Genomic DNA, 12,851 nt, shown 5'->3' with positions numbered 1-12,851 from the left:
CCATCAGCATGCTTGGCTTATAAAAAGTAGGACTACATAATAGAATCAAAGGTAGAACAAATGATGATATTTCAAGGGACATTTTTTTCCTTTGAAAATATGCAGTGCAATAGAGCAAAGACATTAAAAGGAATTAACAACATTGTTTACATTGAAATATACATCCGTAAACTGTGAGGACTGAAGTTAGAATTTTATTCTACCACAGGTTAGAATAACTACATCTTAACTTTGCAACATTTATTTAACTTTCCATGTCATCATTGATGCTTTTATCCACCATATCCTGAAAAAAACTCAACCTGCTATTCATATGCTATTGAACATAATGCTCTGCAATCTGTACAGCCAGTATTCTCTTGCTTTCTATTACTCCCAGATGCTAGCTAGATCATTTATATTAAACCATCTTCCATCAGCTTTAATTTGTTGAAACTCACAGGAATATCACAGAATGTTTCTACCTGCACCCCATCACCTGGTTAGGTATTTGTACAAAACAATTGCACAAATGCCAATGTATTCAAAGCACTTCATAAACCTAAGAAATCTCCCTCCCTCCCCCACTTTTTTTTTGTCTATATATCACAGTGAAAAGATTTTAAGGGTGTTGTGAATACAGCTTTCCATTTAAAATTTAGCAACTCTTATGCATCTCCTGCAAGAGAAACAGAAGCCTATACTTTGCTTATTAAAGCGCATCACTAATCCAAACTGAGTTATGAGGTTGGTCAGATATTATCTTGAAACTAGCTACCATGCAGTTAGGTTTTCCCAACAGTAACAAAGTTAGGAGTTAGATCCTGGCCTTCCTTTAAGTCTTTGGCAAAAATCCCATTTCCTTCTACATTAAAAGGCAGGATAAAGTCCTTTGAAGCTGTTTATTATGCAAATCACTTGCAGCAAGAGACAAAACATCAAAATATATTCTGTGACTCAAAATTTTACCTAAACTATCAAGTACTGACAGACAACTTAAACCAAGAATACTTAACAAATTGTATTTACTATCCTCTGGTAATACTTTGAGCAAGATTTTTTCTTTAATTTTATGTAAAATGGGTTGTTAATCAAGACCTTTCTCAGTGCTGACAAAAAACTTTTGCCAGTCTTTGTTCTTAAACTTTATACATTTTACAACTAAGAATTTCAAAACTGTTGAGTGCACAAGTAGTAGGAATATGGACAATTTCACCTGACGCTCAAGCTTTGACCTGAGTGAACTCAACTGATGCTGTTGTGTTGGAATGATTTATATGTGCAGAATGTTGATAAAAAGGGAACCAGATGGAGTGCCTTATTTAGTAAGGCTCACACATAAGTATGTGGTCATTACTAACGATGCAACCTCTAAAAATTATGAAATTTCTTGCCAAAACTTCAGCAGTTATTTAACTATTAATACATTTATATGTGTAGATATAAGCAAAATAAATTAGCTTTAAACCATAAACAACCTTCTGAAACAAATACTGCCTTAATATTGTATACTTAATAGGTATGCCAAATACTTACAATCATTAGTAACAACAGGTCACTTTTGTACTACTGTTAACATATATATGAACATGGGGTTTTGCAGCTGTCTTAACTGAATTACTAATCATAAATTATCAGTTTTAAACATATTCAGACATTTCACTAAAGGTATTTACTATACAAATTAGAATGATTATTTGCCATATGAAATAATACATTCTATTTTATAATCAACTATCTTTTCTCTCTTTTTTTTTTTAACCTGAGAACATGCAAAAAGCCTTCACTGCTCTTGTTCTCATTGCAAAGGATTAACATGACTTTATTGTGTTACTTTATATAAAGTGTCAGGAAGTGTTACTTTTATATTGCGTCAAATCTGAATCAAAATACTACAAAGATTTGAGTTGTTCATTGGTTTCATGTTACCTGGGGACTTTTTGTTTGATCTTGACTGCATCAAGTAAGACTGTCGTGGTAGCAGAGGTGAAGATGGAAGAGACATTGAAACTCCTTTAGCCAAGTTCATTCTGTAAGTATCCTCAGAGACGGGCTGATTGCCAATGGGGAAATCTGCATTGTGGCCAGATGTTGCAACGATCTGCAAGGCATTCTCTGGGCAGGAGTCACCTGCTAAAAATAAAATGTTGTCATCTGTTATGTGATATACCAAAACAAAAGTTAGGCAGTTTCATTGAAATACAAGTATTTAACACAGAAAAATATACATTTGCCAGCACCAAGTCAGCATGATCAGACTTCTCACTGTGTACCCTCCACTATAGAATCCAGATAGAAAATACACCAGAAAAATTTAATCCACTAGAAAAATTTAAAATACAAAACCAAGCAAGATTTTATTTTACTGTAGTAAAGATAGCAAGAGGGAAGAAAAAAAAACTCACTTTCAACAAAACAACAACTTTTCAGATTTCATTCTCGGAGGCAAAACTACAGTTCTTATGAATACAAAATCTTCTCTACAGATTAGAAATATATTAGGATTACCATGACATCCTTAAATTCAATGACTATCTGAAAATGTGTGTGTTTTTTTTTTTACTGAAAAGTACTTAGAAGATAAATTTCATAGGGTGACCGCCCTACACTTAATTTAAAAGGATCTCACAAAAAAGTACACTCACAGACAGTTCAGCCTTTTTATTTTTGCTGTAAAACAGAAGTCCAGTTAGGTGCAATTTGATAGCTTCTTTTATTATTTATTTATTTATTAAGTCTGAGAAACAAAGTATTAGTTCACAACATACTAAGTAGCAGATCAAAATAGGGAAATACACTGAAAATAGACATACCCTGCTAGAGCAAGTTCAGCTAAATCAAAAATGTTTACGAAACAACAGAAAAAAAATATATTGAATCATTATTGTGAGCAAAGACAGCAGTAATAGATATTGAAAGTGCTCAGTTTTTCCTAGTCAGATGACAAAAACAGGTGAAAATTAATGTTAACTAACTGCAGCTTTTTTTATATTCAAATTAGGGTATTGCTCAATAATTTATACAAATTGCTGTCAAAATTGAATCTTTGATTCAACCAAAATTGAATGTGACCAAAGGTAAAAAAGCAAAACCAAACTGATGCAAAGAGGACAGTACACAGTATTTTTTAGATTAATCTGTGCAGCAACAAGCAGCAAAGTTGAAGTATGGGAATCCAAAGTACAAGAACAGACAAACAAAGGAAAAGCAATTTATTTTCAAATATGAACTTTCCATATGTTTATTTTCTTACAATAAGGAAACATTTCAGATAGATGTGCCTCTGTAAGATCTGCCTTGTGAGAAACAAAGTTGTGTTTTTGCAATAGAAGGTGTTTTTGCAGTGGAAAATTCCACTAACCTTGCATGTTCAAAAGTGATTGTGCAGGCATGACAGTAGCATAGCAGCAGGGAGTATGTTAAGCAGATAAGGGGAAGGTCCTGCTGTCCCGAAATAAGAAGGATAGCTACAAAAAACAGGATGAGCAGAACGAAATCGGTAAAAACAAATCACAGGCCCTCTAGTCAAGGGAAAAGAAGGAAAAAGAAAATAAAAAAAGGAAAAGGAGGAACTAACGGTTAGTCAAATCAAATCGTACATATAGGGTATAGAAGTGTGTTGAGTAGGTTGTGAACCTGTATTACTCATCCAACGAGGAAACAGGAGAAATCAAATGTCGGGTAATGGGGAATATGAGGTTATGATAAACTTCTACTGTGCGCTCTTGCTTGTGGGATACCCTCTGTTGCAATCAGAAATAAAATGGCTTCACAGAAGATCCTGTCTTTTTTGGGGATTTTTCTCACAGCCTTTCTCGTTGACTCCGTTGTCATTCAACTGTTGTTGCCTTCAATTTGTAAGAGCTATTTTCTACCACAGTCTACTATAGGCATCCTTAAGTGCATACAATAAATTTCTCCACTGTGACAGAAGGCAAAACCCAAACCTAGCCCTCTGAGAAAAGTAAAAATATTTTCGCCAATTTAACTGCCACTCTCTTTTTCAGAAGTATACATGAAGGATGAGAAAACCAAACAGGCCTAAAATTTACAGTCTAATTCTGTATTTCTAAAGCTGCAAATATTTAAGCTGTTGTGGTTTTTTTCTAGACATACTATTTTCCTCACAAGAACCATACGTGACAGCTATGTAGATCTATTTGTAAGATAAATGACCTTGAAGAATGCTATGCTAGATTCAAACTTTTTTTTTTTCAATTTATATATGTAAAACTTACTCTCTTGCTCCTCTGAACCCACCTTAAAAATCACCTTCCAAAAGTTCTCTTTGTTCAAACAAAATTCATAGCGACATGTAATGAGGTAATGATTTCAAGGAAACAGCAAGTAAGTTTAACCAAGTTAGGAAAGAAATGAAACATTAAATAACTAACTTTTTATTCTTTTTAAAATTTCATTGCAACAATTACAGGAGTGTAACTATTGGCTTAAACTCCTGGGAACTAGAAAAACAGCCTCAATATTTGACCAAACTAGCTGTAAAACACCAAACGTAAAAGAAAAACAAGTACTAGCCAGGTATATAACTAAAATAAAAAGCTACAAAATGTTAGAGGCTATAATTACATATATCAGCGTTTTAAAGTCTCATATCTACATCACTGAGTTCCCATTATACTTTCAGTGAAAACAAGAAGCTAAGGATTTTTTTTCTCTGTCCTTTTAGAGTTAAACTTTGACAATAGGTATTTTTAAACACAGACTTAATATTAGGTACGTTATTGGTTATGCAATACAGTATATGCAAGTTTGCCTAATATATTGTTGAAGAACACAAAGAAAACTGTTATGATGCTCATTTCAGTTTTTTCTTTGGATGCAAACAAAAGTAGCAGTCATACAGGTGACTACAATGAGAAAAATACTGTCTTTTTTTTTTTTTTGAACTGGATATGTTGCCACAGGTGTAATTTGGAATTTGTCGAAGTATTCCAGCTGGAATGTTAGAGAAAGGGTGCAAGAGACAAGAGAACAAAGAGTGGAAATTACTTCCTCCCCCTTCAGGGTTAATAAGTCCACCTACAACTCCCTTTTACTGTGAAGGAAGCAAGCAGTGTTTAACTCATTGTCTTCTTAATAAAATGCATGAATTTTAATTTATCCTCCTCTATTGTATACAAAATGTTACATGCCATGGAAAAGCCCTACAAAATTCAGTATCAAAGGGCTAAATACAGTTCTGTAGCATATCTCTAAACAATATATTTAGATGATTTGATCATGACAATAATTTGAAACATGTTTTACAGTGTGTTTATATACTATTGTCTTAGCAATCTTTGTTACAGCAACACTGTTTTTTCTTCAGATTTTGTTTTCCTGACACCACCAGAGGAGCTGTCGGGAGAGGTACAAAGATGATGGCTTGGATTGTAAGAGTAGTATGATTTAAAAAAACAGAAATCCAAAATGCGTGTAGAAATTCTCCTTTTCAATCACTTCTTTTTTCTAATTTTACAAGTTTCTGCTTGCTGTCATTCATACACCTATGCTGTTAAGGTACTATAGCTTTTAACTAGAGCAAAAATTCATACCTTGAGAAAACCCAACTATATTGACTTCAATCTATGAGGATATCATTTCCTCAGCGATGCTGGAAACATACTTAAACACTAATTAATTCTACCGAAGCAGAAAAAAAGCAGACTATCAATAAAAACTGCTAAGGATACAATGGAATAACAGAGGAGCAAACCCTGTCAGACAGCTATTAGACATAAAGCATTTCAAGAAAGCAGAAACTGCATAGTCCTCCTGCAGGAACTTTCTAAAAAGCTGTTAGTGGAAAGCTATGCTAGCTAGCAGACCAGCCCCACTCCTGCAGCCCCAAAAAGCAGGCAACAGGAGTAGATGGTAACCAACAGAGCTCCTGCACCGCAACCTGCCCAGCACTGTCCCAGGCACAGGCATAAACCGGATCTTCTAGGGGAAGAACTCCCCACAGACCCCAAAGATTCAAGAAGGACTCTCACAGTAATAATAAACGGAAACCTTTAGCGTTTGAATGTTAAAACCTTACATGGATTCAGAGGCTGTTCACAAGGAAGTAACCTGTCGATGCAACTAAAAGCGACCTGCAGTTAAGGAAGCCCTCAAGACCCCCAACAGGTGGAGGCTGGCAAGAGGGTGTGCAGCACAGCAGCTTGCTTTGTTCTCTCTCTTCCCCAAGCATCTTCTTATGGTGGGCCTTCCCACTGGCTCTCTCCCTCACAACCACACGCATGCTCTGCCCCCCCAGAGGAAACAAGGGATAAAGAAAGCACCCTGAGCGGGTGGTAGGGAGTGGGGAGCCACAAAGAAGTAAGTGTGTCAGGGGAAATAGTGCAGATTATTTGGAAAATACATTGAAATTGAATTTAAATGAATTGAAACTACTTCAGCGGAATGCATGAAAACTATAGTCTTGTGCTGATGCTAGAATTCAGGTTAATTTATCATAAAGGAGCAGGATGTCAATCTTCAAAACAGTGAAAGCTAAAACAACCAAAACATAAGTTCCCTGACTAGGTCTAAATATTGACAGCAACTGCAGGACAGACAATATTCTACAGTTGTCTCTCAGTATTTAACTCTGAGATAGACAATTTGTCCTCTTTTCCCTTAATCTACATGCTTAAGTGAAACAAGAGTCCTGGCCCATTTAAAAATATTTCTGATATCAAACTGTGCTATAGCAGAAGTAAACTTAAGTTCTGCTTAAAGGCGCTTTAAAAAAAAAAAAAAAAAAAAAAAAAAAAAAAAGCACCCTATTGCTTATAAAGCTTCCTAGCACGCATCATAGGGTAAAGAGCACCAAAAGCACCTTTCAGATAAACAAGAACTTGACTATAACTGCCCAGATCTGACTAGGTGGGACTTTGGTATAAAGCAAAGAAGCTATAAGCAAATGTTGCTATGCAACAGTTGCAAACTTCACACTTTCCTAAAACTTTTGAGGCAGTAGACTAGAAAGTCATAAAAACCTGGGTGCCACAGCAAACCTCCCTTGGAAAAAGAGAATACTAACAGGACTGGTCTAAGACTGCACGACTACCAAGGTCACTGCCGGCTTACATCAGCAATCCTCGGAGTTCAATAAACAGTTGAAAAGGCAAGAAAGGAATCAGTATTCTCCACAGAAAAGAACATCACCTGCATTAAACACGGTGGCTGCCTCAGTCTCAACCTGCACGCACATGTTCTGTCTGCTAGCTGCCCTCATGTTTCTGTGGGAATAGAGGCATCGGTAAATTTGTCTAACATTTGTGTATTATTGTTCTCTATGCACCAGAAGTCCCATGACACCTCTGTGAAAACTACTGAGTTTTCAAGAAGACCTCAAGTAGCAAACTGTACTAACGTATGTGTATGTGCAGCACTATAGTAAGAACGATTGTCTCTGCAAACAGGAGTATGCAACACTTAGAAGTTCTTACACGTTATTACTAACAATACTATTAAATTTTATTCTGGTAGGACATGCTTCTCCCTAACAGATGTTAAACAAAAGATCTGACTTAACCAACAAGATCAGAAGGGAACAATCGGGGAAAAAAAAAATAGTTATATGGAATGAGGGGAACTACCTAGCACTTTCCAGAAAGAAGTATCACTATGTCTAAGTCAAAAGAAACATGAGAAACAAAGATTACTAAAACAGCATTTTTGGTATTTTAAAAAACAATTTACTTCTGCATTCCATTCCCATCCAATTTTTCAACAGATTTGACAGGTAACAGCAACAGAATTCTCTTCAGCAACTGTGTCCACATTGCTTTATTTCAATTGTACAACAAGGACACTTGCTCTTTAAAGTATCTGTCTTTCAAAATTGAAGTGCTCACATGTGCACGTGTGCATGTACATACACAGCTGACCCAATTTAATAAGAACACTATGAGGACACAAGGATCCAAGTGACCCAGTCTTTGCAGTTAGGTTAAGGTAACCACTCACACTGATCACAAGTTGAAAAAAATTCATAGTAAGAGAAGTAAATCATCACTGAGCTTTCTGGGATAACAACAGGCTTCTGTCTTGTAAAATCCATGCAATAAGGAAGATCAACACCTAATAATTCGAGTACTGTGTTCAGTTTGGGGCCCCTTGCTACAAGAAGGACATGGAGGTGCTCAAGCCAGTCCAGAGATGGGCAATGAAGCTGGTGAGGGGTCTGGAAAACGAGTCTTAGGAGGAGCAGCTGAGGGAGCTGGGCTTGTTCAGCCTGGAGAAGAGGAGGCTCAGGGGCGACCTTAGTGCACTCTACAGGTACCTTAAAGGAGGCTGTAGAGAGGTGGGGGTTGGTCTGTTCTCCCACATGCCTGGTGACAGGACGAGGGGGAATGGGCTAAAGTTGCGCCAGGGGAGGTTTAGGTTGGACATTAGGAAGAACTTCTTTACCGAAAGGGTTGTTAGGCACTGGAATGGGCTGCCCAGGGAAGTGGTGGAGTCACCATCCCTGGAGGTCTTGAAAAGACATTTAGATGTAGAGCTTGGTGATATGGTTTAGTGGAGGACTGGTTAGTGTTAGGTCAGAGGTTGGACTAGGTGGTCTTGGAGGGCTCTTCCAACCTAAATGATTCTTTGATTCTTTCTTTATTTATTTCCTTATTTCCTCTTGAGACTCTGGTATGGACTGGCCAACAAAAGGGAGGAATTAGCGTGGAAGAAATCTCATTACAGCATGAGTAACTGGGCAGCAGTGAAGGGCATTGAGTTAGAAAACAAACCAAGTACAGATTAGAATAAACGTTCAAAGGTCCAGATGGCCACTTAGGCTTGTACTTATTTGTAATTATTTGCTCACTTTCAAGCATTTATGTCTGAAGTCTGGATTACTGTTTCAGCATACAAAATACTCATGTTCCCTCTCATGTTCCCTTCTGGTGTTAACTTAAAAAAAAAAAAAAAAAAAAAAAGAAACAAAGTTTTAAAACAGGGAAATAAATAGAGGTTAATAGGACCACTGAAGTTATTTCTATACATGTGTTTCAAGAGCAGGATCATGGTGTGTTCCCTCCCTCCCTTTTGTATCTATGTGGGATTTACCACTGGAATTAGCTTCTGGGAAAAGACATTCACCACATAAAATACTCACTGCTCAGCAAAAAAATGAGTTTAAATTCTTAAATAACTGTCAGCAGACATAGAAAATGGGCAAAGCAACATAGAATAATCAAAAACAGCTCCATATTTAAAGCATGAAACAATGCCTCTTCTGTTGCAAGATATTTTTAAAGCAACAGCCAAAAGTCACACTGAAGCTTGAAAGTATTCCAGTAAAAGTTCAGTGCTCCAGCTAGTGGATATGTACCTTTGCACTTAAAATTCAAAGCCTAATGTCATAAAGAGTTTGGACAGAAAATGCCAATTGAATTTGCATATTTAGTTTTAAAAGTATTAAAACTAAATAAAACATCAAAACTTTAAACTATTTTATTTAATTATTTCAAGCCTTTGAATTTGCCAAGAGGGTATCTGAAGGTGTCATTGCTCTCAGCTTAGTTACAAGTATATTTGGTCAGATACCAATGTTTAATGAGACATAATGCATATATCAAGTGGGGATCAAAAATCCATTCCAACTAAGCAAGTTCTACACAGGCAAATAACCCTGAAAGCACTGAATTTTAATTAATGATTAAATAAATATGGATTTTGATAAAAGATTATGCCTTCTTGCACTGGAACTTCACTGTTAAAGTAGCAATTTAGTTACCATTAACAAAAAAAAAAGCGTCAGGAAATTTAAACACATTTAGGTTTATCATTCAAAGTGCTGCACTAGCACTGTTGGTCAGGCTTATAACAGTGGCCTACGCTAACAGGAATGGCAGAATATTATACAGGTGATCACAACTCAGCATAAGTTACATGCCTTTGAAAGCCATTTTATAGCTCTGTAAGAACACAAACTGTAATCCATCTCCTAACTAAATCTGAACACATACAAAAAGAGAAATAAATTTGAAATTCTGAGTTTTCATCCAAGTCATTTAGTATAAAACATCAATACAAAAACTAAGCATATGAAAAAAAGGGTAAGAGTATGTCAGTCTAGAACTAGAACATAGTGCAGAAATAAAAGCATCTATTCTATCATATTAAGTCAAAAATATTTATATACAGATACCAGAATACAAAAAGGAAAAACAAAGGAAACTTAGCCTCGAAAGATTAAAGTAAAAAATTAAGTCTGATCTACAAGAGAATGGAACAAGATCCAAGAAGATAATATTAATAATGGAACTTTGTTACCCCAATTAAAAAATTGAAACATGAAGACCACTGAACATGATGCGTAACATTAAATAAGTACTTCCATACCCTTTACTTCATCATCCAGAAATCACAAACACTGATCTCATTCTTATTTCTCCAGAATCTCTACCTCTACAGCACTGCAGTATTATGTTCTAAACTTTACCTTTTTGTTGATATAATAATTTGCCCCTTGTTATTTGAGCACTACATGGAAGTCAAACAATCCTTTAAACTAGAAAGCACAAAAATCCCAACTACTTACCACATTAATTTCTACTGACGTTTTCATGCATGCTGTGTACTACATTTGATGTTAAACTTCTGATGGGAGTTAGTGCAGAAAAAACACCGCAAACTAAGCACAATACTTCCATTATTCATGTTCCTTCAGGCTTGATATTGGGTCAACAGAATGACAATGCTCATGTTACTAAAAAGCCAACTGAAATAATTGAGCATGTTCTGTAGATACATATTATAGAGGATTTTCATCTCTTTTCAAGTTAAAATCCATTATAATTATTATATATCTACTGATCTTTTGATTATTTGGTAGAAGAAAAATATAGATTCCCATGCAGGCAGTATGCCAACTTAGGACAGTTAAAGAAAACAAACATAAATGTTTACTACACAGTAACTGGCAGCATATAAAACCAACAGGAAATAATACAAATCTCCCTCTGAAGCATTTTTAAGCATTTAAGAAAGTGTTGCTGGAGTATAACTTCTACTAAAATAATCATAATTTAGAAGTAGTTTTGGTTTACATTCTGAGACTTATTAGTATGTTATTTATAAAATCATTGTATCATGGAGACAGACAAGGGGATTTAAACCCTATAGAATTTGAGTTAGAAAACAAGTCTTCTGACTCTGATTTCTTGGATTATGACACAAAGGTATGAACTTTGTGTGCTATACTAAAATAACAAAGGTCAACTCCTTGCAAGAGAGGCCAGAGGTAGAGCATCTCCCAGTTGCTACAGAAGTCAATTTCAAAACCTCAAGGAAAGAAACTGGAAAACATACAATCCACAGTCAGCTGTGAAAAGATGACAACAAGTAGCAAAAAAATATCCAAGGGATATAGAAAGAAGCATAGGGTAGAAGTAAAGACAGAGATTAGAAAATCTTACATCTAGAAAATAAAGACCATTAACATACAAACAAGACAAAAAACAAAGAATAATGAAAGAAAATTCATGCCCTAAGGGAAGTCATAATAACTGGCAATAGTTACACAACAGACTCCCAGTCAAAAAGCCTAAGTACAACACATGTCACTAGAAAGGGCAACTCCTAAGCAATACTCAAAGACTCAGAACCTCTTTCAGAGTTTAAAGAGAGTATATTTCTTTGATGACAATAACCTTAAAGAGAGGAGAAAATACCATTTTTATGTTGTTTCTAAGACCGAATGAAAACCTTAAGAAACAAAGGTAAATTGAGAGAGTAACTCTTACATATTTGCAGTCCAGTGTACATTAGAAAACCATGGATTGCTTCCGAGGACACAAAAATAAACATTTCTGTTTATAGAATGGGTTGGGTTGGAAGGGACCTTGAAGTCCATCTAATTCCAATCCCCTGCCGTGGGCAGGGACACCTCCCACTAGACCAGGTTGCCCAAAACCCCATCCAACCTGGTCTTGAACACTTCCAGCATGGGGCATCCACAACTTCTCTGGGCAACCTCTCCCAGTGCCTCACCACGCTCAGTAAAGAATTTTTTCCTCATCTGTAATCTAAATCTACCCTCTTTTAATTTAAAGCAATTACTCCTTGTCCTGTCACTACAACCCCTGACAAAGAGTCCCTCCCCAGCTTCCTTTAGGTCCCTTTGGTACTGGAAATTTTATTGAAATGTGGAGTAAAGCTATCAGTGACATAGTAATTTTTTGGCAGAGCTGGGTTTACAACCCAGAGCAAAACATAGTCTTCAGTACTGTCCAACTATGGAAATGGTTTTAACTTCTCTAAGGATCCAGCTCAGAGAAGAAAACAGATAACTTAAAAAGGAAGTGGGTAGTGTTGCTGACAAGTGCACAGGTGGGAAGCTCATGTCAAACTGTTTTAAGTGATCCTTGAGACAACATGTACAACGTATTGCATTGTTGCTCCATATACAGCTATTTCACCTGGGGACTGATACAAGATAGACATCTGACTGATTTCTCTCTTGGAAATAGAAGATTACTTAAAATTTTATGTCACAAGGCTGCTGATAGACTCTTCTATTCATCATTATGCTTACAGGTCTAGTATCTCTTGCTAGGTTGTTGATGCAGTCTTACGCTTAAATACTGTGTAATAACAATAAATCTACCCTCTTTTCACAGAATCACAGAATCATTTAGGTTGGAAGAGCCCTCCAAGACCACCTAGTCCAACCTCTGACCTAACACTAACCAGTCCTCCACTAAACCATATCACCAAGCTCTACATCTAAATGTCTTTTCAAGACCTCCAGGGATGGTGACTCCACCACTTCCCTGGGCAGCCCATTCCAGTGCCTAACAACCCTTTCGGTAAAGAAGTTCTTCCTAACATCCAACCTAAACCTCCCCTGGCGCAACTTTAGCCCATTCCCCCTCGTCCTGTCACCA

General features: G+C 36.3%; 1 protein-coding gene across 9 annotated transcripts in view; it reads right to left on the bottom strand.

Moving 5' to 3' along the window:
* TANC1 (tetratricopeptide repeat, ankyrin repeat and coiled-coil containing 1) overlaps positions 1-12,851 on the bottom strand; it is a gene marked incomplete at its 3' end in the record, with an annotated part of 97,169 nt that overhangs the window by 55,502 nt on the left and 28,816 nt on the right. For 7 of the 9 annotated variants that reach the window (XM_082763700.1, XM_082763698.1, XM_082763701.1 and 4 more), the window contains one exon: positions 1,909-2,112. In XM_082763700.1, the coding sequence (XP_082619826.1) occupies positions 1,909-2,112 (204 nt within the window). The remainder of the gene's footprint in view (positions 1-1,908; positions 2,113-12,851) is intronic. The other 2 variants (XM_082763697.1, XM_082763696.1) reach the window with 1 other exon arrangement.

Source organism: Aythya marila (genome assembly GCF_965140915.1).
Source record: "Aythya marila genome assembly, chromosome: 6".
In the NCBI taxonomy this organism is placed as follows: domain Eukaryota; kingdom Metazoa; phylum Chordata; class Aves; order Anseriformes; family Anatidae; genus Aythya; species Aythya marila.
Note: the sequence above shows the minus strand (reverse complement) of the source record. Positions and strands in the feature narration are given on the sequence as shown.